Source organism: Colobus angolensis, unplaced genomic scaffold (genome assembly GCF_000951035.1).
Source record: "Colobus angolensis palliatus isolate OR3802 unplaced genomic scaffold, Cang.pa_1.0 Scaffold308, whole genome shotgun sequence".
NCBI lineage: Eukaryota > Metazoa > Chordata > Mammalia > Primates > Cercopithecidae > Colobus > Colobus angolensis.
The window spans coordinates 830,570-855,721 of NW_012116355.1; the positions used below are offsets into that span (position 1 = coordinate 830,570).

Below are 25,152 nucleotides of genomic sequence, written 5' to 3' on the forward strand. Positions count from 1 at the left end.
GAGCATTACAATCGCTTTATTATGATTTCCACTGTGCCCAGCCTCAGGGCATCAGCTTCTTCTGGAGTGCTGTGAAGCCTGGGCCACGCAGAGGAGCATGCAGCTGTAGAGATGGGGAGACAGGTCTTGGGGACGTTCCCCTCAGCTTACTGTCAAGTTACCTTCCGCAGAAAAGCACATGAAGGCATGAGGGACCAGAGCGCGCTGGATTCCCCAGTGTTACTCAAGTGTTCTGAGTCCCTCTCACAAGCTTGGGTTTGGCTGGGGACAGATCACAGGCCAACCCATGATGGCAGGAGGCTAATCTTGAGGGCCTTTGTGTCACCATGGCTATGGAAAGGCCTAGCTACTTATAACTCAATGTTCTCAACTGTGGGTTGTGCCTACCCAGTGCTATAGAAACTGGAATGTGATTGGACTTCTTAGTCAGTGGCCCAGACTAGGGCTGACTCCCTTTCCATGCTCTGGGTCACTGTGGCGTGTGGCCCAGAGGGAAAAAGCTTTTCCTTAGTGCTAGTAGAAATTCTGTAACCTGTTTGTTTTCTTTCCAAGGTTGCCAAAAATAGTGGCAGCAGAAAAGCCAGAGCAGAGAAAATGCCCAGTCACACCCCACTCCAGGGCTGAGCCGTCAGGAACAGGCACGATGCGTGAATATTCTCCACTCCAGGAGATCGCACCATTGTCTGGGTTGCAGCCAGGGGCCCAGAGAGATATCCTGGGCAAATTCAAACTAAGTGGTAGGAGAAAGTAGCAATTTTTCAGACAAGAGCTTGAAATAAGGAAAAGAAAAAAAAAAAAAAGAAAATAGGAATTTTATTTCACTGTAAATAGAGGAGGGGTAAAAAGGGACTGTGGTGACAGGTACTGCCAGGATGTCCTGAAGTTCTGGCATCAAAACTATTCTGCCTTTCAGGGCCACACATCTATCTGTCTTCACTCTGCTGGTCTGAAGGGAACATGGTTGCAGGATCACTAGAGCCAGCTACCAGTTCTCAGTCCTGCTTGAGTTTCTCTTGGCTCTAGGGTGGGTCTAGCTGGCCTGGGGCCCTGCCAGGCAGCTTCTGCTGACCTTCCCTCTCGACTTTTGGGCTTCCTGGCACCACTCTGACTGAAGCTGTGAAACCTGCAATGGTTGTGCTTTGGGCTATGAGTCCTGGGTATAACCCTGGGGTTCACTCCCCAGGAAGGTGTCCTCTTCCCAAGCAGTTTAATTCTGTGCTTTCCATAACGGTGACAGGAATAAGGGGACCCTAAGACTTGGCCACTCAAGCAATGTCAGGGTGACATCCCATAGGGAGCAGCAGGGCCAGAAAGGCCGGTATCTGCCCTGCTGGCCCCAGGTACTTGGGCTGAGGGCAGAAAGAGGCAATGTCCTCATGGTTTCTACTGCAGCTGTCCTCAAACGAAGAGGGGCACTTGAGGGTTAGATCAGTACCTAGAGTGAGGGGACTGCTCCATCCCTGGGATACCCTAGGGGCCCTTGCTCAAGTATTCTGCTGGGGGAAGGCTGGGCTCAGGTGAGGAAGCCAAAGAGGAGACTTGGAGTGGTTTCGTGGCCAGGGCCCCTGCTCAGCTGACCCTCAGTCCCTGCAACTCTGCCACATCCTCCAGCTGCCCCTTCATTCACATCTGAAGGTGGGCAAGAGGAATGCGAGGTGAAAACACTTAGGGCAAGTGGGCTTCAGAGGAGCCTGTCTGTAACCCAGGCCTCCCTTGGTTAGAAACACTGATCTCAAATTTGGGTAGCCAAGAAGACTGAAACATTTTCTCATACCTTATTAGAGTCAGTCGCTAATATTTGTACTTGGCAGAATTTCAGAGTCACAGTGACGGGAGGGCTTGAAAATGAAATGGGCTTCACTAGGTTTCTGAACGTTTTTAACATCTCTATACATACCGCATGGGGCGCTGGGGATTAGAGCACTGCAAAGGGAGATTCTGGACGCGGGGTTGGGGCAGGGCTTCTGCAACTCTGGACTTGGGGAGCAATGGCACTTCCCCTTTGGTAAAAAGCTAGACGACTGCCTGTGGAGAAGAGGCTGGCTGCTCCTTCGTGCTTTCCTGCTTCCTGGGACTCTTGTGGGCCGGGAACTCTATTCTTTGCTGGGGGAAGTGGCCCCTGGGATCTCTGTAGCAGGCCCTCACCCAGGAAGTTTGCTCTTCTCGAATAGGGAGAAGGGTGATCCCAAATGGGCCTGCTCCTGTTGTGCAAGAACTCCAGGGCTGCTTTGCCAGGCCCTGGAATGTGGCAGGCCTGACCTGGCCCACTGACTCTCCTCCCTCACCCGTAGAGAGCTAGAGACAGCAGCTCCAAAGAGGTAGGCATCACCTTGATCTGTGAAGGATCAGGGAACAAGATGGACTTCCAGTCCCTGTGACTGATGAGGCAGGAGAAAAATGCTGTTCAGCTCTCAAAGCCCAGAGCTTGTCTCTACGCAAAATGCCCTGTGAGATTGAGCAGCCCAAGGCCACTGGCACAGGAGACGATTCGCCAGGAGAGTAGGTAAGAGCCCCTGTGCTTAATGTGCTTTAATCTCAGTGCAAAACCCCAGGCCTGGCTGCTTCAGATGCAGTTCTTAGGCCCAGGAGTCCTGTGCTTTGTTTTTTTGACTAGACTGAATAATGGCCCCTCCTATGGATCAATCCTGGGGGATGGCTGAAGAGTATTTCTAAAAGCTGTGGGCCATACACCTGAGCCCAGATTTGTCTCCTGTCTGCTTCATTTCAGTCCCAAATAACACAGCCCCAGCAGCTCACCACCCTGCTTCCAGCTAAAGGCGGTTCCTACAGGAGGAGAGTACACAGAGCTCTCACGAAGCCCCTGGCTGCAGCTCCCTGCTTTCCTCGAAACATTCAGCACTGAGCAGTGTGTGCTTTCTTCTGTATGCACCCGATTTAGCACAAGGGCCTTGAGCAATGAAGATGTGTTTGCTTCTGCATAACTGTGCTCCACTCCCTTTTGAATAACTCTTGGTAGTCAGATCTGGCTATGCCTAAGTCATTAGGTTGGAAACAGAAGTCTAGAACATGGATCCCACGGCCGGCCAAGATGAGCCATAACACACAGACTGAAGAATTTGAATTTGATGAGTACTTAGCAAGGAGGGGCTGGGGCTTGGAGGCCAGGCTTGGTGCTCTTGTAGCAGCCTCTGATTGCCCCAAAAGGCCTTCCATGCCAGGCCCAGGCCCTAGCCTGGTGGGGAAGGACAAGTGGTTAGCAGTGAGGAGAAGCAGCCACTCAAGTCGTGTCTCAGTGACAGGGAGAAGGGGGAAATTTCTCCTTCTGTAAGGCTTTCCCAGGACCTTCTCTGCAGAGCCTCTTCTTAAGCCCCAGCCTCTTATCCTCTTTGTCAGGATGGCTGAAAGAGTCCCTGCTCAGGGCTCTGCAGATCTTTCTTGGGCTGTGGAAGCTGTCTACAGTGAGCTGAGCTGGAACAATGAGGAAGCATGAGCCCCGTTCTCTCTTCCTCCAGAGCGTGCTCTCGTCAGTCTCTGTGGTTGGTGACTTGGGTGAAGCATCTAACACACAGGCTGTGGCTCCCGCCGGTGTGTTCGCTCCATTCAGGTCCCCTTGGCCCTGGGCCATGACCTACCATCTGAAAAATAGGGGCCAAGAAGGCTCACCTTGATTTTTGACTATCCTGCTAAAGACTTTTAGATGCAGGTAACCTGACTGAGAGGTTCCTAGAATCCTGAGTCCCTGGGAGGGGCTGCCTCCCCCTCTTCCAGTCAGGATTCTCCAGGCTAGTTGCCTTCTCTGTCACCAGGAATTGGAATTTAAATAAATAAAGGGCTGAACTTCAGTGGTGATGTTTAACTCTTTTCCCAACTCAGTACAGCCGAGGTACATAATGCACACCTACTAGTAACAGCAGCTCACTGCAGAAGGGATTTTCAGTGGGGAAAGTGGGGCCCGTTGAGATCTCTGGGATCTCTAGGCAGGCATGTGAGTCTGACATGCCCCTTATTAAGAATCATTTGGCCGGAGATTTGTCTATTGGAAATTAGAACTTGCCTATAGAAGGGGTGAGTAGAGACCTTCTCCTCTATATCAGGGGCTTCACAAAGGGACTTTGGTCCTTTCTCAACCAAAAAGAACCAGGCTTCTGATGGCATGGACAGCTGGGCAGCATGTGTGCATGTGTGTAAGTGTGGTGGCAGGTCCCGTCTATGATGTGGGGCAGGGATGGTCCAGGAGAGGATGCTGCCATAGCTCCCAGGGCTTCTCCTTGTGGCAATGCATTCACTGCCTCTGTCGTGAGGGGAATGGTGATTTCAGTGCCATAAAGCTTAGTGACAAATTAAGACGCTGGCAGTGTCCCAACCCCATGAGTCTCAGTGCCAGAGGTTGGTGGGGGAAGGGAGAAAGGAGAGAGGGGAGAGGACATCACTGTCCTCAAGCTGAGCTTCTCTGCTCCATGCTATCCTGGGGGTTTCAGGTGAATGGCTGCGCTGTTGGGGCGAGCAGCCAGGATGTAGAGGACATTCTCTTGCAGGAAGGTAGGCCAGTCCACAAATCTGGAGTGGAAGCAAAGAACAGGGTCATGAGGCTGGTTTGAAGATGCGTGAGCCCCGATCCTGGGGCAACATGGCTTGGGCTACACAAAACTCAGGGAAGCTTGGCTCATGCCTGACCTGGTTATGGCTGGCTGTGCTACCAAGCCAACAGACCAGCTGGCTGGTCCTATAGACTTGGGTCAAATGTGCACTCTTGGAGCCTGGTTTCTTGGGTGGGCGCTTGCTGTTTTGGAGTGGGAGTGAGTAATACCCTCTCTTACTTGTGTATTTTGTGGGGGTTCAGAGGGTACAAATGGCCAGGTGAGGAGGTCCTACTCACCTGGACTCCTGCTCTGTGGGCAGCAGGGTCTTGTCCTGACTCTTGCTGCTGCTGCTGGCTGGGCTGCTATCTGCAATGGGACCCACATGGCTGATGCTGCTGGGCAGAGGACACATGGTTAGGAGTGGGATAGTGAAATGCCTGCCCCTCCCAAACTCTGGTAAGCCCAAGGCTCTGGACACGCTCATCCAAGCTCTTCTGACGTGTGGCAACACCGAGTTGAAGGTAGAGGCTGCCCCATGTCCTGGCCTGTAGGCATCACCATCCTCTACCTAATGCACAGGAGGCTCCTCTCTCGGCTGTTGGCAGGGGGAGCAGGGAGGTATGGAAGGGCCACTGGCATGGAAAAGGGAGGAGAAGAGGCTGAGTGGGGACTGGGACTGGTAAGGAGCAGACCTGACACTGCAGGAAGGAGCCTCTGGGAACTGTTTGCAAAACCAAGAGTGCTGGGCCCGGCGGCACTCTGCCTCACTGATGGTGCTCCCACTGCCCCGTGCCAGGAAGGCAGCTCTGGCTCGTTCCCGCTCCTTCACTGTCAGAAGCCTCAACAGAGAGTTCTGGGGAAGAAGAGACAAGATCTTAGAGGTGGAGATATCTTGTAAACTGCCAGGCCATAGAGAATCCTACTTCCATTACCACCTTTGCAACCTCCCTTAGAAACTGCCCAGAGGCTTTCTGGAGGCACAACCCTTCCAGTGCGGCCCAGGGCAGATCAGTCTTCCTCACAGTTTCCTCAGCCTGGGCACCAGATCATCCATCACTGGATGAAACCTGAGCCCATTCCTGATACTGGTCCCTGCTCGGACAGGACCCAGTGCTCCCCCAACCTGCCCAGCATGCCTCCCAGGCCCTTGTCACCCAGTATCCCAGAAACATTTGCCCCAGCTGGCCCTCACCTGGGGACGCAACTGCTGCAGAAGCAGGAGGGACTCATGGGACAAGAAGTCAGGCCACTCTATGTGGCCTCGATTTTCAGGGTCCAGGGCAGCAAACTGGCGGGCCGCCTGCTCTTCTTGCTCCTCACTCAGGGCCCTGTCACGGTCCCCCCGCTTGGCTGCTTGGTGACGGTAGCGCAGAAAGTCCTCCAGTGTCAGGGAGCAATCTGTGGGAGGCATCCCGTGCTGGCCATGCCCATCCTTCTTCAGCCTTAGGGCACTTCCATCACCTCCAGGGCACCCTCGGGGCCCCTACACCCACAGCTCTTGCTGAGTCTCTGCTCCTATGGCCAGGCTGTGACAGGGGATGGGTGACTCTGCTGGCCAACAACTCAGGAACAAGGACCCATTTACCCTCTACCCACTAAATACGGAACACTCCTTTCATGGTTCATCCTAGAAAGCATGAGGGAGAAATCTGCCTGGCCCCTCTCCATCCAAGTAGCACCACCCAACCTTACCAGGGATGACTTTACACCGCTGAAAGGTCTCTGTGAGGCTGTACATTTCTTCCTCAGTCAGCAGCAAGTTGATGTTGTCCTGAAAATAAGGAAGAGCTGAGTCGGGGGCCATACAGGCCAGTAAGAAAGGCCAGGGTCAAGGAGGCTAGAAATAGAATTTCAGCTGGAAAGCAATTCCAGGATCATCTAATCCCAGCCTCCTATTCACAATCAATGAGAGTGAGGCCCCAAAGAGGGGAAAGGACTTGGCCAGAGTTGTCTTTACTCTGGGGCAGAATCTTCCCCAGAACCCAGATATCCTGACTCCAGCACTGAGCTCCTTTACTAAAACAGTGGTTGTCTCCTCTGAGCTAACCTAGGGATTTCTTGGAAGTTCCTTAGGAAGCTGCTGCACGGAATAAGGGGGCTAGTGAGTAGGCAGGTTGTGAATCCCTATCTCCATCAACCAGAGTGGCTCCATCTCCATCCCTTTTATCTACTTGGCTTCTGTGTTAGGCTGTGCTAAAAATGCATTTTAGTTAAAAAAAAGTTTAATCCTAGCTCTGCTCCAAGTGGTGCTGGCCCACTTGGATACAAAGTGGGTTGTATCACTTTAAATAACTCCAGAATGGTTTTAAAAGATGCCATCATTACAAGGCTCCTAAAGCCAAATGCGTGTTTTTGTGGTGCCACAGAAATTTTAATTCCAAAGGAGCACTGATATCTTATTTTGTTGACTTAACCATACAGTCTTTAAACTATCAAAGATCCTTTCTAGTATAAGATTACTTTCTTCCTCTGAAATACCAGCAAAGTACAAGAGCAGATATTTCATGAGTATTCATAGGTGGATCTCATAAAGAACTCAAACCATTCTTTTTCTTCCATAACACTTTTTAAAAACTAATATATAATAGTTGTATTTTTCTTTCAAACCATACTTTCAGCAAACGCCTACTGAGCACCTAGGATACACTGGGTGCCACAGTGGTGTGTGACACTGTGAGATGTGTTCAGTGTGGCTGGAGCTTGGAGTACGTGTGTGTGCATGTGTGTGTCTGAGGGAAGGAGGGGGCCTACTATGAAGTACCTCCAGTACCCTTTATGGAGCCCCTCAAATTAGGCCTTTATTCTGAGGGCAAAAGGGAGCCACCACAGGGTTTTCAAGTGGGGAGTGCTGTGGTCAGATCTCTGGCTGCTGTGTGGAAGATGGATTAGAGGGGCAGAGTCTGGAGGTGTGGAGAGCAGTTGAGGGCGGCTGCAACAGTCCAGGCAAGAAATGATGAGCAGCTAAACTGAGACATGAGAATGAAGAAGGGAAGAGAGATTTCAGAGATATTATAGGCGGCATCAACAGGACCTGATGACTCACTGGATGTGAGGCGTGAGGGAGAATGAACTGGGATTAGTAACTGGGGCATGGTATTACTATTCACAGAGATGAGGAGTGGAGGAAGAGCAGGTTTGGGGACAAAGATGAGTTCATTTTGGGGCATGATGAGTGTGAAGTACTTGTGAGATATCAAGGTGAATAAGTACAAGAGACAGGAAATTTAGGTCTGGACACACAAATATAGGAGTCATTAGTGTTTAGATGGTGGCTGTAGATGAAGTCACCCAAAGAGGGCGCAGTGAGCAAAGAAGAGTGTTAAACAACAGAACCCTGAGAAACACAGGACTGAGACAAGAAACTAACAAAGGGCATCGAGAAAGAATGGACAGAGACTAAGACTGGAAGAGAATCAGTAGAGAAGAGGGTACTGGATACCAAGCAAAGACAGCTGCAGAATGTGGGAGGTAATGTTAATGGTGGTTACATGACTGAGGTGGGATTTTATTGACTTTCTATTTTCTCTCATTTCCATATCTTATGCAATAATTCTCACAAAAATACTAAATCCTAAAGGAAAGAGAGAGGAATAAAGAAGTAATAAATACTTCAGAGAGATCAAGTAAGAAGATGCCTCAGAAAAGGTCAGTGGACTTGATAATTAAGAGGTGACTGGTGACTTTAGGAAGGGACAATTCTGCAGAATGATGGATGCAGATGTCAGATTAGATTATAGGTGGTTGAAGAACCATAGGAGATGATGAAATTCTTTTAAGAAGTTTGGCTGTGGGGCCAGGTGCAATGGCTTGTGCCTGTAGTCCCAACTACTGAGGAAGCTGAGGCAGGAGGATTGCTTAGGTCTAGGTGTTCGAGGCTGCAGTGTTACGATTGCACCACTGCACTTCAGCCAGGTGACACCATGAGACCCTGTCTCATAAAAAGAAAAAAAAGAAAAAAAAGCAGCAGCTTCGTTGGCTGTGAAGGGAAGGAAAGAAAGGAGAGGTACTCAGAAGGAGGCTTTGTAAAAAGCCCAGTAGAGCATGGTGGCAATGATGGTAGGACTGTGTCAGGAATCTGGGGAGGGAGCAGTGTGTTCCTGGGGGTAGGGAGGTGACCCCTTCACCCCAGTCCCATGGCAGCAGTACATCACAAAACAGAGTGGCTGAGATGAAAGGCTGGCATCTGGAAGGGGCGACAGGCACTAGAGAAGGTCGCTGGTACAGCAGAGTCTGCTGCAGTGTACTCCAGGGGGACAGGTGTTTAAGCAGCTGAAAATAACTGTTCCATAACAAGCCACAGAGGAAGAGATATTTGTTAGAAAGTGGCACATCTCGGCCGGGCGCGGTGGCTCAAGCCTGTAATCCCAGCACTTTGGGAGGCCGAGACGGGCGGATCACGAGGTCAGGAGATCGAGACCATCCTGGCTAACACGGTGAAACCCCGTCTCTACTAAAAATACAAAAAATTAGCCGGGCGAGGTGGCCGGCGCCTGTGGTCCCAGCTACTCGGGAGGCTGAGGCAGGAGAATGGCGTGAACCCGGGAGGCGGAGGTTGCAGTGAGCTGAGATCCAGCCACTGCACTCCAGCCTGGGCGACAGAGCAAGACTCCGTCTCAAAAAAAAAAAAAAAAAAAAAAAAAAAAATAGAAAGTGGCACATCTCTGCTTTCGTCTAAGCAGCAGGAAGAAGGGGGATCAGCAGGTGCTCCTCACTCTGAAATCAATAAACAATGACGATATCTGCAAGACAACAGATCCATAAGGCAAGACTTGAACTGTATTCAGGTGTAGTGAGAAATGGATATAAATCTGGCTTTCAATGGAAACCTTAGACTCTGTCCTTCATTAAAAGTTAGAAGGCATTTATATATAATCTGTGAAGTTCTGAATCAATAGAGCTTTGTCATTTAATTCACATAATAACCACTTCAAAGAGGAAACGCCAATGCTCATGAGTCAGGTGGCAGGCTGAGTGAGGATCTGAGGCCTAGGAAGTTTTCCTGTGATAGAATCTACCCTTACTGGAAGCCAGTTAGTTAGGATCTCAGGTTAGTTTTCAGATGGATACAGTGAATGACAACTATAGACTATTAGAGAAAGAACTGCTCCAAGCAGAATTACTTTTGAGTAATTAGGCCCCAGTCAATCTCCTAGCTCAGAGGTTCTCTACCAGGGGTGATTTTGCTACCTTCACACTGAGATGTATGCTACTGGCATCTAGGGGATTGAGGCCAGGGGTGCTGCTAAATATCCTACAATGCACTTGGCCCCCCAAACAAACAACTAACCCGCCCAAAATGTACTGAGGCTGAGAAACCCCATCCTAGCTCTAGGTCTCTTGTATGCACCATTGGAAAATTCTTTTTGTTTTTTTTGAGATGGAGTCTCACTCTGTCACCAGACTGGAGTGCAGTGGCACGATTTCAGCTCACTGCAACCTCTGCCTCCCAGGTATAAGTGATTCTCCTGCTTCAGCCTCCCGAGTAGCTGGGACTACAGGCATGTGCTACCAGGCCCAGCTAATTTTTGTATTTTTAGTAGAGATGGGGTTTCACCATGTTGGCCAGGATGGTCTCAATCTCTTGACCACGAGATCCTCCCGTCTTGGCCTCCCAAAGTGCTGAGATTACAGGCGTGAGCCACCATGCCCAGCCCATTGGAAAATTCTTTAGGTCACTGCCTAAAATCAAATGTTCTAAGACTGGGCCTCCAGGAAAAGTCCCAAGTCCTCTGCTGTCCCTGCAGTCCAGACTCACACAGTAGTGGCAGCTCCAGCCTGTTTCCGTGTGGGCCATCTCCATCACCTCCGCTGCACTGTCTCCTTGGATGTAGCCCATGCGGCGCAGGCAGCCATCATGGAAAACCCTGGTGCAGACCCTGCACGGGAAGAGGCTCTCAGCTGTCCAGACCTCGCAAACATCACACATCTCATCGTTGACAACCTGCAGAAAGATGGCAGGAGGAAATAGGGATGTGAAAGCATAGGCAGCAAGATTCCAAGGCCACGAAGCACAGAGCTACCTGCATGGGGCTGAGCCTTCCCAGATTAGCCTAGAGGAACAGCTCCAACTGAAGCCATTGTTGAGGTTTTCTTTCTGGAGGACAAGAACCAGGAGGTCCTTCCAGTTGCTCACGCCTTTGTGACCGTGTTTATGAACAGGGAGCTACTGGCACTTTTAGAAAGAACAATCTGTTGTGAGAGATTGTTCCAGGCATTGCAGGACATTTATCATCCCTGCTTTTCTTGGTACCAAACACCAGTAGCCACCTGGTGGTGTGACCTCCCCAAACTCCTCCCTCCCAAATTTCCTAATGCCTCCTACAGAGGGTAGTGCTATCCATGGTTGAAAACCCATAGCAGCGGGGAAGAGGGGGAGAGTCGACAGAACACCTGCCATAGCATCATTCTTTATCATCCACTGCCCCAAGCCTTTAACTAAGATGAATCCAGGATATAACAAACATTTTATTCTTATAGAAGAAATTCAAAGATTGTTTTGGACTCGGCTCCATTTTTCCGGCTTTGAGGATCACCTTATCCACATCCATTTTTCCTGTCCTGCTCCCTGATGCGCTAAGGCTTGAGGATCCTGTCCTAACTGGATACTCACAGGCTCTCTGGGCTCCAGGCAGATTTCTGGAGGTTTGTCATCATCCAGCTTCCGGGTGGGGCGGATGAAGGCAGGGGGCGTGAATCGGCTGGTCCTGTCAAACTCCTCAGGCTCCACGCCGCGCCCATCTCGGAGCCGCTCCCAGGCTGCACGGCCAGCACTTCTCTCTTCCTGGACCACCGAGGTTCCTGCTTCTGCTTCTTTGTCCTCCTGCACCTCCTGGACGGAGCCCTCTACAGTGCCACGGCGGGACCCTGGCAGCTCACCTGTGCGTCGGATGGAAGGCCTGTCCCGCAGCCCATCCTTGAAGGCAGACACAGCCAGACTCACCTTCTGCACCTGCTCCACTGTCTGCCGCTTGGACATCAACACCCCCATGGCTCTGTGGACAAAAAGCAGAGGGGCACAAGTTCAGCCAATGGCTGAGGATGTCAGGCCAATCAGTTTCAACCTAAGTGGCAAGTGCTATTAAGCAGTTTCTCCCTCTTCTAGAACATGGTGGGGGTAGAGACAGCACGTTAAGGATCAGAAGATGTTGGTTCTACTTCTTTCCTAAATTTTATGTATTTATGTATTTATTTAATTTATTTATTTATTAGAGATGAGGTCTTACTATGTTGCCCAGGCTGTTCTTGGACTCCTGGGCTTTAGTGATTCCCTTGGTTCAGCCTCCTGAGTAGCTGGGATCACAGGCCTACCACCTTGCCTGGATGACTTTGGTTCAATTTCTGACAGGCCTTGCAACTTTGGTTTTCCCATCTATGGAATGAGGGCTATCTTCCCAGCCCACTTCACAGGGATGTTACAAGGATAATGTAAGAAAATGGGCTTAACGGTGCTTCATAGACTGGAAAGCACTCTATGCGCATGAAATGATATCTGTCTCCCTTCCTGTCCTAAAACCAATTTAGTCCAGGGGTCCTACACCTCTGCTACTTCTAAATGGTTGGAGACTTCAGAATCCAAATTTCTCCTCCACCCTGCAAGAAGACTCAAGGCTTAAAGCAAGCTGGCAGCAACACAGTTCAGGCCTTTTGACACAAGAAAAGCTCCTTCAGTAAGTACCATGAACAATCCATCTGGGGCTAATCCTCATCAAATGCCTACTTTTTAAGTCAATAAACTCCTAGTTTTAGAGGATTCCTGAATTAGTCAGTAAGGGAACTCTGCCACCCATATCCATGTGGTCAAGGTCACACAAACACTCCTTTGCCCCCTCTCATTAGTAGCTATGCCTCTTTGTGGGTCTGTTTATCTATTACAGACACTGGTCTATTACGAAGCTCTAAGGTACCTCTCACACTTCTAAGGTAAGGCTGCACCAATATCACTCTCATATTTTCTGCTTTAATTCTTCTGAACTGTTCAAGAAGGGTCCATATCCTTTACAGGTTAAAAAGTAACATCATCCCTGCTCTTCTCTGCAGTACCAGAGCACAGCATTGGACAGTGAGGGCATGACAGGGCACATTGCAAAGCTGGTCTGCTATTTCCTAGCCTGAGGAGACTTTGTGGAAGTCAGCTGGGGAATGCTTTTTCTAAGTAAAGTGGAGCAGAGTCCATTTTAGCCTTGCTCTCAATCCATTCTAATCAAGGCTTATTGAACAGTATTATGTGCAAGGCACTAGCTGCTCATCATAGGAAACAGAAGACAGGAGAACAGTCTCACCACTCAAGCTACTTAATATTAGAAACCAAAGAAGTTAAAGTGCTGAGAGTACCTAAAGGACAGCGAGACCCACCACACTGCTGGTGGACAAAGTGGACCCTGAAGGATGCATAGGCGGTTATGCTCAGTTTGTTTGGGGAAAAAGGTGACAGCAGGTAGGAGGAGAGGTAGGGCCAATTTGAAGGTTACTATTAATATCATAGTCCAGGCAAGAGGTAGAGGGTTTAAACGGAAATGATGACAGCAGGAATAATACTGACAGAGTGTATCTGTTACCATGGAAATAGAATTAGGGAAATCTAGGAATAAATTGATAATTGATTGGATGAAGGACAAAGGGAAAGAGGGCAGTTTTTTTGTTTTGTGTTTGTTTTGTTTGTTTGAGACAGAGTCTCGCTCTGTTGCCCAGGCTGGAGTGCAGTGGCATGATCTTGGCTCACTGCAACCTCCGCCTCCCCTGCCTTAGCCTCCTGAGTAGCTGGGACTGACTACAGGCGCGTACCACCACACCTGGCTAATTTTTTGTATTTTTAGTAGAGACGGGGATTTCACCGTGTTAGCCGCGATGGTCTCGATCTCCTGACCTCATGATCCGCCCGCCTCAGCCTCCCAAAGTGCTGGGATTACAGGCGTGAGCCACCGCGCCCGGAAAAAGAGGGCAGTTTTAAATGAACTAACTAGAAGAATGGTAGTGCCACTTACAGAAATTGGAAATAAAAGGGATAATTAAATTGGATTTTGTACATGCTGAATTAAAGATGTCCCTGGGACATTCAGGTGTCATGTTACCCCCTGATTAAAACTTTCAGTGCTTCCTACAGTTTTCAGGAGAAGTCCCCACAATCAGTCTCTTTACTGTGGCCTGTGAGGCCCTGCAGGTCTGGCCTTCCTTCTTTACTCTGTGTCCCAATCATAATGGCCTTATTTCAGTCTTTATTTGCTATACTCCCTCCGTCTGGAGGAAGTTTGAACATTCCTCCCCACCTGACTAGTGCCTATTCGTCTACCAGAGCTTAGCTCAAGTCTCACTTCCTCGGGGAAGTCACTGCTGACTCCAGTCCAGGTCAGAGTGCTCACAGCACCATGCCCTTCTGCTCTGGGCACTTACCTTTGTCATTACATATTCAATAGGATGATTACCGATCAATGTCAGTTCCCCCATTAGACTGTTTTATCCCACACAGTCCTTATCTCCATTGCCTAGCAATGTGTCTATTAAGCATCTAACAGAATAGATTCTTAATAAACATTTTCCAATTAGCTAATGAATTGTGGAGAATTCCTTTTGCTTTAAAAAATGAAATCTTAATACATGTACTATCTGATGACAGCCCCATCTTCTTTTCGGAAACACTGCTTGTATGTGCCACAGTGATGTGAACTCCTGCCCTGCTCAGGTGCTTGCCTTGCCACTACTTAGGCTACCAAGGAAATTAATATTCTTGAATTTATAAACTGATTGACAGAAGAGGAAAGAACCACCTCCCTGACTCCATTTATAAATTTGTTTGTAAAACTGAAGTATGTGACTAAGGAACATTGACTTTAAATACTTAATACTGCCTTAAAGGGCAGTGGCACAGGAGATTTATTGAAGAAAGATTTATTGAGCAAATTCAGGAAATCATTTAGGGTATTCATGCCTCAGTGGACAACTAATAATAAATTGTAATTAAAAGGAAAATATCTTAATCTCCAAATAAATCCATAAAAAATTGTGATTCAGAAATCATTTTTTCATCAGCTAGAAACAAATATTAAACAATAGGGAAATAAACTATGTACCTACCATGAAAGACTAAACAACATGGAAAACACTGATGTAGAAGTATATTTATTGGTGGGAAAGACACTCAAAATATGCAAACATATTCACAAAAATAGCAAGTTACAAAAATGCTCATGCTATGATATAAATTTTGTACTGTATGTACTTTTAATCTTTTTGTAATCTGTATTTTCCAGTTTTCCCACATGGTACCTTAATTAGATAATAAAGAAAATCTTAGGGTTGGCAACTTGGCGACTTGCTTTTGTTTTGGGTCCCCTGTTCTGTGATTCAGAACCTGTTGTTAGTTGCTTTGGGCTTTAGTTCTCTGTCTGTTGATGAGTGTATTTGGAACATATAGTCTAAAGCATTTAGAATGCTCATGTTGTTTTTCATCTTCTTTTAAAAGTTCATATGACCTAATGAGGGAATCTAGCCAGGGTGGGGTGGGGATGGAGAGAAGAGTATGTATATGTTAAATTTTTTGCTGAGGCTTTGGACCCAGGGGGTTCTTGAAGTGACAGGGCTGGGCCTTGTAGTCCCCAGATGCTGCTCAAATGCCTCATGGGCAACAGCATGTTCGATGGCTGGGTGGGATGCAACTCCCTAACTCACAGTGAGAGAGGCACCCCAAGAGAGAAAATACAAAACTGACAGATAATTCTTTACATTTTTATTTGAGCATATTTTTGTTATGAGCATTTACATTTGCAGACCACTATGTTTTCCTCAGAAACCCCAAGGTATGTTTTTCAAAACTTTCAACTGTGGCTCAGAATAAGAAATATATTTTATGTGATAACCCTATAGACACAAGTCAAAATTTTGTGGAGGCCGGGCGCGGGGGCTCAAGCCTGTAATCCCAGCACTTTGGGAGGCCGAGACGGGCGGATCACGAGGTCAGGAGATCGAGACCATCCTGGCTAACTCGGTGAAACCCCGTCTCTACTAAAAAATACAAAAAAACTAGCTGGGCGAGGTGGCGGGCGCCTGTAGTCCCAGCTACTCGGGAGGCTGAGGCAGGAGAATGGCGTAAACCCGGGAGGAGGAGCTTGTAGTGAGCTGAGATCCGGCCACTGCACTCCAGCCTGGGTGACAGAGCAAGACTCCGTCTCAAAAAAAAAAAAAAAATTTTGTGGAACAATCATACTTTTACTACATGTGATGCTCCCTGATATTTTCTATCCTATTTCATTAAAACAATCCTGATAGTGACTCTCTGAAATGATTTCATGACCTACTAATGGATTTAAATCTGCAATTTGAAGAACGCGCCTCTAAAAGACAAGGATATAAGAAAAGTGCTGCCCTTAACTGATGTGGTGCAAGATGAACAGTGTATTCAAGCTTCTCTTAAGAGTCCGTGTGGTTGGAAGATCCACCAGAGATGGACAGCTACTAATATACCTCTGACTAAAGAAAACCTATTGTATCCAAGAGGCTGATGCTCTTTCACCTGTGGGCATATGTATAAAACAAAATTAGCTAGGCATAGTGGCACATGCCTGTAATCCCAGCTACGTGGGCAGCTGAGGTAGGAGAACTGCTTGCAGGGCCCAGGAATTCAAAACCAGCCTGGGCAACATAGCAAGACCTCATCACATTAAAAAAAAAGATTGATTGATTGGGGCATTCTTTTTACAATGATTAAAAAGATGGAAACAAATCGGGCATGGTGGCTTATTCCTATAATCCCAGCTACTCGGGAGGCTGAAAGCAGGAGGATTGCTTGAGACCAGGAGTTTGGGTCTGTCATGTACCATGACTGTGCCTGTGAATAGCCACTGCACTGAAACCTGGGCAACACAGTGAGACCCTGTCTCTTAAAAAAGAAAAAAGGTGGAGACAACCTCAATAGGGAAATTACTGAATAACTTGTGATATATTCATGCTATTAAAAAAGAGAAAAAATGATTTAATTATTTATTTTGAGACAGCGGCGAGGGGGTCTCGCCATATTACACAGGCTAGTCTCCAACACCTGCACTCAAGCAATCCTCTCACATAGCTGGGACTACAGGTCGTGCTAATTTTTGAAAAATTTCAAGCAATCCTTTCACATAGCTGGAACTACAGGTCGTGCTAATTTCTGAAAAGTTTTTAAAGAGACAGGGTCTTGCTATGTTGCCCAGACTTGTTGATAACTCTGGGGCTCAAGTGATTCCCCACCTCAGCCTCCCAAGTAGCTAGGATTATAGGCTCCAGCCAGAGCACCCAGCTTGATTTAATTTTTTAAACATAACAACCAGAGCAATGATTCTCAAATGGTGAACTGGCTGGATCCTGCAGCAGGTGGGAGGTATATATCAGAAACACCAGGAGGAGGGGAGAAATAAGTGAGTTTCAAGAGCTTATCAATTATATATTTATATTTGGAAAACAAACACTAAAAACCATCTCTGCTTTGTGTGTATGTGTGTGTGTGTGTGTGTGTGTGAGACATAGACTACAAAACAGTGAGTTTGACAGTATCTTCTTGGTTCTTAGGGCTATACAGAAGGTACTAACTCTCCAAATAGTTGGAGGCAGCCTCCTCCCAAAAGTTATATCAGAAGTTGTAGGGAACAATCAAGAGACTTTCATGTTTATCAGAAGGAAGGCATACACTGGAAAAAAAAAATAGTTGAGAAACACTTATTTGGAGATCTGGAAAAAACATATAAATTCACATTTTCAAGAACGATTCATTAGAGGAAAACCAATGGTATGCATTTGTTTTTGGCTTTTTCAGATGTTTTAATGAAAGTTATTGAACAGGCCAGGCGTGGTGGCTCAAGCCTGTAATCCCAGCACTTTGGGAGGCCGAGACGGGCGGATCACGAGGTCAGGAGATCGAGACCATCCTGGCTAACGCGGTGAAACCCCGTTTCTACTAAAAACTACAAAAAAACTAGCTGGGCGAGGTGGCGGGCGCCTGTAGTCCCAGCTACTCAGGAGGCTGAGGCAGGAGAATGGCGTAAACCCGGGACGCGGAGCTTGTAGTGAGCTGAGATCCGGCCACTGCACTCCAGCCTGGGCGACAGAGCAAGACTCCGTCTCAAAAAAAAAAAAAAAAGTTATTAAACAAAGACCAGTCAGTTAGGAAGTTACTCTATAAGTGAGCTTACTCATTAACAGTGAATCAGCAAATTAACCACAGACACCTCCCAACACACTGTAGATCTGCTATAACCCATTATTAACTGTAGGGATACCATTATTCTTTATAAGGATGCCAAGAATAGCTATGAAGCTATCTCCATGGTCAATTATGTCATTGCAATGGTTTTGGGAGTTTATCCTTAAAGCAATTTCTATGAAGACTGAAGCTGACATCTACTAGCAAAACAAACATAAAACAAACACTTTCCAGTCCTGACCACAGGCTCTTGGAGCACTGCTATTCCTTTTACCTGAATGGTTCAATCTTGTAGACCATTTTATGCCTGTAAGGGCAGAAATGCAAAGTAGAACTATTCACAGTAAACCATCAAAATTCAAACAAGACCACCAAGTCATTTTGAATTGACATGGCTTTGACATTGACAGTAAACTGTGAGGATACAACAGAATTCAGCTTTAAAAGCGAGTCTAAAACTCTTAATACTTAATGGAGAGGATCAAAACTGTATACAAAGGACACTTTGATTAAAAGTGTGTGCTGAAATATCTAAGATGTGCACCTGGGGTGTTTGAGAACTTAACAAAATCAGCTCAAATTTTTAGAGAAACAAGTGGTAGTGATTGGTGCCAGGTAAAAACAAATGCCTGTGGAGAAAAACCTGGCCTCTCCTGTGCTGGAAGAAGTCCTAGGAAAAAGAGAGAGTTAAAAGGAAATCAAGTTGCAAAGATCCCACAAATTATACCTAATGATTACTTCTTTGACTGGTGGGTGGGACTGGGGGTTTCTGCCTCCCTAAAAATGATGAAAAGAGGCCAAAAAGATATTGTCCCAAGAATTCTGTGGCTGTCAGGGAATTTGTGATATCTAGGGAAGGCTTGGAAAAAAACTCAGGGAGAGGAGCGGGTGATGGTAAATAACAGCGGGACAAGAAGGTGGAAGAGGGCCGTCTGACTTCATGAACTGGAAGAAATGAAAAGAGCAACAAGTAGAATCTGTCTTGGGTAAGAACAGCCTGTCTAGATGTGTTTGTCAGGCAGTAAGACATATGTGGGCAGCTTGGAATGTTTGCAAGACACACCCATTTTCTGCAGAGCACCTGCTTAGAATTCAGTGGGACTAGTTATAAGGGCAAAATGGTGGGAGTAAGAGGAGGAGGGGCTGCTCCACAGCAGGAGCTGATAGAGAAATAAGGAAGCGGAAGGCAGCTGGGGAGCCTCTATTTCCCAGCACTCTTTATAAAGATTCAGAGCTGTGGAGAGCCTGAAGGGCAATACTCCTAATAGGCAGGAGTTTCCTCATGCAGCCTGTTAAATGTAAAGTACATTTACTGATTTTCTCTTCTTAAAATTTATGTTTTCAGATCGGGGGGTGGTTCTAGGGTCTCACTGTGTTACCCAGGCTGGCCTCAAACTCCTGGGCTCAAGTGATTCTCCTGCCTCAGCCTCCTAAGTAGCTAGTCCAATCTGATTCTTGGTATGGGAATGGAGGCTGTATAAAAGGCTCACAAGCAAGTAAAAGTGGCTGCCTGGAGGTTAGGGCTTCCCTAGGAAGGAACAAGGCAAAGAAAACCTCTGAGTGAGGAGAAAGGGAAAGACAACCAAAGAGAATGGGTTGAGCAAGCGGAGTAAAGGAATCTGTGCTTCACTGAGATCAGGAGGGAGAAAAGCAGAGACGGTTCTTACTACCTTCCACAGAGCATGTGACACTCACTTTTAATCAAAGCTTCTTTTGAATACAGGTTTGATCCTCTCCATTAAGCATTAAGGGTTTTAGCCTCTTAAATCTTTGTTGAATGAAAGATACAGAGATGACTGGGCAAGATAAACAATTTATTTAAGATCATAGTGTCTTTTCTCTTTATCAAATTGGCCAGAGAGACTAATCAGACCAAATCTCCAAAACTCAATTCTAGAAATTATGCAGTCACCAGCTCACATCATCACATCTACTCTACTTCCCAAGAGGTGGGACCTGGACAGTGAGTCAGGGCTAGCAGGGATGAAAACATGAGGGTGATTTTTCTCTGACTACAGAGGAGAGCTAAGAAATTCTGCAATTTAGCCGGTTTCTACAATCACAATGGTAAGAAAAGAGAAGCCAGTATTACCAAGGTCAACAGTCCCCTGCATTTATGCTGTGTCCTGTGGACTATGGTGAGGCCGACAGAGGGCAGTTGCCTTAAGGACACGAGTAGAAAGTGTGAAAATATACTTCCTTTGTCCTGGGTTTGAAATTTAGCATGAGCAGTATCTGCACATACAAGTGAAAACTTTCAAGCTGGTCAACAATTGGCTCCTGGAAGCATGTGCCCGAAGGACTGGGAGCCTTAGGAAAAGCCACATGCCTAACACAGAAGGTGACCAGCTGCAAGACTGTGGAAAATCAACAGAACCAGGGTCTGCAAAAAAAAAAAAAATGCTGAATGCATAGCACAGACTCTGAGCTTACCGTGAACATCAGCATCAAGCCCAAGATTTTAAGCAAAAAAACCATCAAAAAGAGTTCTCTTGTGGGTCTTTGAGGAAATCCAAGCCCCAAGGGGTCTGATTTTTCTCCAGTGACTGGCTGTTGCTTTAGGAATCCAGTGTCTCACTACAGTGCTCTCGGAGTCTGTTCCTACTCAGACATTTTGTCACCTGGCAGTATCCTAGAAACTAACTTTAGTATTCATGTTTGTAGACCCTGAAAGGGTCTACCTGGTACCTCCCCACCTCTCTCCATTCAGCCTGTTTATTCAGGATGACACAGTCACAACTACATGGGGCTTTTCTGGGGTTTCCAAGGAACAGAAAGACTAAAGACAGAAAAACTCTTTCTGGCCTCAGCTCAAGACTACAAGGCATCCTGCTGCTGTTTAACATTTACTGAAAGCTCACAAAGTTCTAATATATATGAGAGCAAAATTATGGCATGATTTTAGCCTCTTAGGGCCTGAATCTTCATTAAAAGCCACAGTGCTGACTTCCCACAGAGGCAGAGCAACAGTTAAGGAACATCATACCATCAGTGATTGGCTGGTGAGATTGCACTTAGCAAGCAGAGCTTTTCAGCAAGATGGAGAGGCACTCCCTGTTTTCTGCTCTGGTTCCCTGAAACACAGATGTAATGCAATTATTACACCTTAATTATCACCATTTACTTCTTTGCTGATTCTTTGCTGATTCTCCAAACATTTGCCAAGTGCAGCCTACTATGCATCAGGCACAAATCAGGTGCTTAATAACTGATGGTAGAATGAACAAATGGAAGCTCATTCAGCCGTGAGAATGCAGTGAGTATGTGCGTGTGCAGGGGGCATAAGTGTAGGACTGAAAAAAAAAGGTGTTGCTTGAGCTAAATTTTGAATATGAGTAGGAGTTACATCAGTGGATAAGGAAAAAAAAAAAAAGCATTCCAGGAAGAGATAACAGCACATGCCAAGGCATGGAGCTATATGGGGACTCCATCATGACTTGGATGGTATGAAGCCAGCCTGGGGGCTAGATAGAAATAGGCAAGGAAATGTGTCTTCACATAAGAATTAGCATCAGTCCAAAAAACTGGTTTGAGATAGTATGCTTAAAATATTTGTTAGAAGAGAATATGTATTTGAGTTTCAGGGAGGAAGAAAACCCCAGAGAATTGGATTTGCCGAGGCCAGGAAGAGGGACTGCCCTGATAAGTTCCAGCACTGACCAATGAGTGCATTGTTTGGCCTTAGGACCCAACAGGAAACTCCTTCGCAACCTAAAAGCTAGTAGGTGGTGATTGCAGTGAATCATTGGGGCTTTCCCTCTGGGAGACTCCTAAGCCTCAAAAAACAAACATACAAAAAGAGAGCGAGCCAATTAGCCCACACAGTTCTGTTTTAGTGAGAGGACCCCAGTAAGATGAAGCATTTCTCAAAACCAAAGAGCCAACATATATCTAAAAGGGATTCATAAACTGTAACATGCTATCCAAATAAAAGGTTCTATCATTACTATCATAGGAAGGCAAAAATGTGGTCAGTTTACACTCAGTATAATGGGCAAAAGTAATTTTGGCAGGGCACTGGCAGGAGGGCTGAATGTGGCTGCTTGCGGAGGCATAGCACAGCAGCTGAGTTTCAGTGATGCTTGGGAAAAGGCATACTCTACATTGGTTCCTGTAGATATTCTGTAATGCCATAATTTCCCCCTTACTTTTCCTACTCTTTATAGTGAATTATTAGAGAATGCAGACTGATTCTATGTGAACTCCTCAAGGGCAAGAAACTCGTATTTATCTAGCATAGTGCCTGGCAAGTAAGTAGCACTTAGTAAATGTAAGTGAGTCTCTGAGGGGATTGCTGGAAAAGGGGAGAGAATGGAGGGGGATGTGCTAATGGAAAAATAATCATGTCTCCAGCTGGACACTGATGGTCTTGGTTTCTTGGTCCAAAGCTAGTAAGCAATTCCTGTCAGAATTTGGTCATTAAGATTGAGGGGTGGAATGGATAATGATATTCCCATCAGAAATGAATAAATCAAGTTGGGACATGAAGATAGCAGAAGCCAAGCAGCACTGCTGGAGAGAAGCATGTGGACTAAAAGATAATAGATTCTGTAGCTAAAGAGAAGGGAAACTATATTTGCATAAATGTGATCCACTTCGGAACAGGTGTAGTGGAAAAAATTGCAGAGTGGGGGAAATGGGCCTGGGAAGGTCTTACTATCCATGTTTGAGGAAAAGGAATGGCAAATGTTAGAAGAAGACAATGTTAGAAGATTGGAGAATATGTGAAAAGATCAAAGGTTGAGAAATCCAGACAGTAAAATCCAGACACATTTGGGCACACTCAAATGAAACTGGGTGAGCCATTCTCTCCCCTTTTATTTCCCTTTGGAGAGAGCATTTTTGAGAAGATTAAGGCCACCTGGTGACATCTTTCATGCACATTCTGGAATGATCTGATTTGCAGACTCATGCTGTGACTAGGGAGAGTTAGGCAGTATTCTTAGAATTTTTGAAACCTTAATTTTTACCCAATGCTGGACATAGGGAAGGTGATATCCAAGGTCCAAGATTAGGGGAGAGCCTGGATCCATTTAGTGATTTTTCCAGGGTCATGAGTGGGTGTGATAATAAGCACCCTCAACAAAAGACCAATTTAGGAATAAAACCTCAAAGACAAATCAGTGAGCTGGAACAAAGATTGTATCTTCAGGTTTGGTCCTTCTGACTCTTTAAAAATATGCTTACCTATTTATTTTGATCTGTTAAGCAGATGAGGTGGGTTTGAACTGAAAGGGGGATTATAAACAACTTTACAATGGGGAGGTCCTAACCAACATAAATCTTTGTCAGAATTTACTCCACTGAGTTGCGCACAAGGTAGCATAACTGAGTTAAAAAAAAAAATCTAACAACTGGTAAACTATGTCGTTCTGCTTTCCCACTAGCTTGGTCTCTCTTCTCACTATGTAATTCCAGAAGCCAAAGGAAGCCGCTTCTGTTCAAGGAGGATTTAACTAGGTTTGACTGTGTGGAAGAAAGCAGGGAAGGGGAGCAGGAAAACCTTTCCGGAATGGCTCTGTAATGAATATCATTGCTTGGCCCTCTCACCACTCCCTTTTTGGACAAGAAACCAGAATCCATCCTTGGGCTCAAAGTTGAACTCTTGGGATACAGCTGGAATGAAAACATCGAGGGGGCGAGATGAGGAGGCAACACTATGTTTGGCGCAGACCCTTTGCGTTCCCCCTAACAGACTCCCAGTGAGCCTTCCTTGGCTCTGCACCTTTCCTGCCCTCCTCCCCCTCATGCAGAGGTACTCTTGGGCAAAAGCGTCCTGTGTGCTATCTGTGGACCATTGTCCACTGGTGCATGTAGTCAGAGGGCCACAAGGACAGTGTGGATCGTGCTTCCTAAAAGTGACCCTGTCTCTCCTTTCTCTCCTTCAAGTATTCTGTAGCAGGGAGGGTGGCCTTGGGACACTCCATCTGCAGAAGGGTCCCCCTAGATCCCCAGAGCAAGCCCTGTCAAAAACCACACCCAGAGGCCTCAATGAGGTCCAGAGCCACCCCAAGTCATCATGAAATGGGACTGCCAGTGAAGGAAGCTACACCCTGAAATCTGGGGATTCTGTGGAAATCAGTTCCTGCAGCAATCTCATGGCCACTTAAACTGTCCTCATCCACTTATTTAATCATCACATTTACTGAGCATGTACCATTGCAAAACCCTATGCTCGGCAGGCACCTTAGTGCAACTTATTAACAAATATCTATTCTTTCTTCTGCTTCTCCTTAGTACTTTTTCCCAAATAAAATTTGAAAAACATTTTATGACTATGTTTTTCATCAGCTTTGTGACCTTGGGTAAACTGCTAAACCCCTCTGAGTCTCATGTTTAGAAGGGGATAATTTCACAAAGCTGTTGTAAGAGTTATATGAGATGTTTAAACATACCTGGTATAGTGCCGAGCACACTGGTGCTCAACAATCCTATACATCCTTTATTTCTTCCTTCAAAGGCCTTTCCCTCCAGGACCTGCCAAAATCTGTTATTTCATCTGATCTTACTGCTTCCTTCTGGACGGTCAAACCCAGGGGCTCAAATCTCCTATCTTTGCTTGAGAGGCCTCACTGGTCCTCTTCCCCCGCTTGGGGCCCTGTGCTCTCGCAGCAGTTTCTACCTCCACTAAAATGCAGCATGGAGCAACTGGGCTACCATGGAGAAGAAAAATCCGAATAGGGAAAGAGGGGGATGGAAAGAGGCTGCAGCCCCAGAAGGCCCCCATCTCTGGGCCACGGTGTGGGGAGACAAGTGAGGGCATATGGAACCCTACAGGGAGGTGGAGGCCAAAGTCCTTGGAGCCGTGGGAAGTCACTCATAGATCCCATGGCAGGATCCCCCCTCCCCAATCAGAGGTTGCTTCCCACAGTTCTAGGGCACAGTCTCAGGGCCTCCTTTTCTAGGGAGCCCTTTGGGGGCTCCACCACCTCGAGGCTCCTGCGACTCCCCTATGTTCCCAGGTGGTCTTCCATTGAGCCAGCTCCAGAGACCACCCTTGTGCCTTCTCCCACAGTGACACGGAAGGGCTCTCTGGGGCCAGTCCCCTCCACGCTGGGTTTCCCCATGGCAGCAAATGCAGACAGCGCCCCGGGAGTCCATTCCCACAGGGGGTCTTTATGGGGGCGGCTCCTCACAGCACCTCAGGGACTTCCCCAAGGCGTAGAGGCAGCAGTCACTCGGGGTTCATCCAATGACACGGGGGCCGCTTTGGAAGCAGCTCCCACACAAGCACCTCAGAGTCCCGGAGGACTGTCCGCGGCCGCAGACCCGCCCCTCAGGTGGTCTTTATGGGGGCGGCTCCTCACAGCACCTCAGGGACTTCCCCAAGGCGTAGAGGCAGCAGTCACTCGGGGTTCATCCAATGACACGGGGGCCACTTTGGAAGCAGCTCCCACACAAGCACCTCAGAGTCCCGGAGGACTGTCCGCGGCCGCAGACCCGCCC

General features: G+C 47.1%; 1 protein-coding gene across 1 annotated transcript in view; it reads right to left on the bottom strand.

Annotated features, from left to right (window-relative positions):
* Positions 1–25,152, bottom strand: part of KIAA1045 (KIAA1045 ortholog) — a 25,905-nt gene continuing 753 nt past the window's right edge. The window contains exons 2-8 of the mRNA XM_011950497.1: positions 11,152–11,533; positions 10,297–10,482; positions 6,234–6,312; positions 5,734–5,939; positions 5,234–5,394; positions 4,838–4,933; positions 1–4,518 (exon numbers count right to left, since the gene is read on the bottom strand). Of these exons, the coding sequence (XP_011805887.1) occupies positions 4,422–4,518; positions 4,838–4,933; positions 5,234–5,394; positions 5,734–5,939; positions 6,234–6,312; positions 10,297–10,482; positions 11,152–11,529 (1,203 nt within the window). The 5' untranslated portion in view covers positions 11,530–11,533 and the 3' untranslated portion in view covers positions 1–4,421. The remainder of the gene's footprint in view (positions 4,519–4,837; positions 4,934–5,233; positions 5,395–5,733; positions 5,940–6,233; positions 6,313–10,296; positions 10,483–11,151; positions 11,534–25,152) is intronic.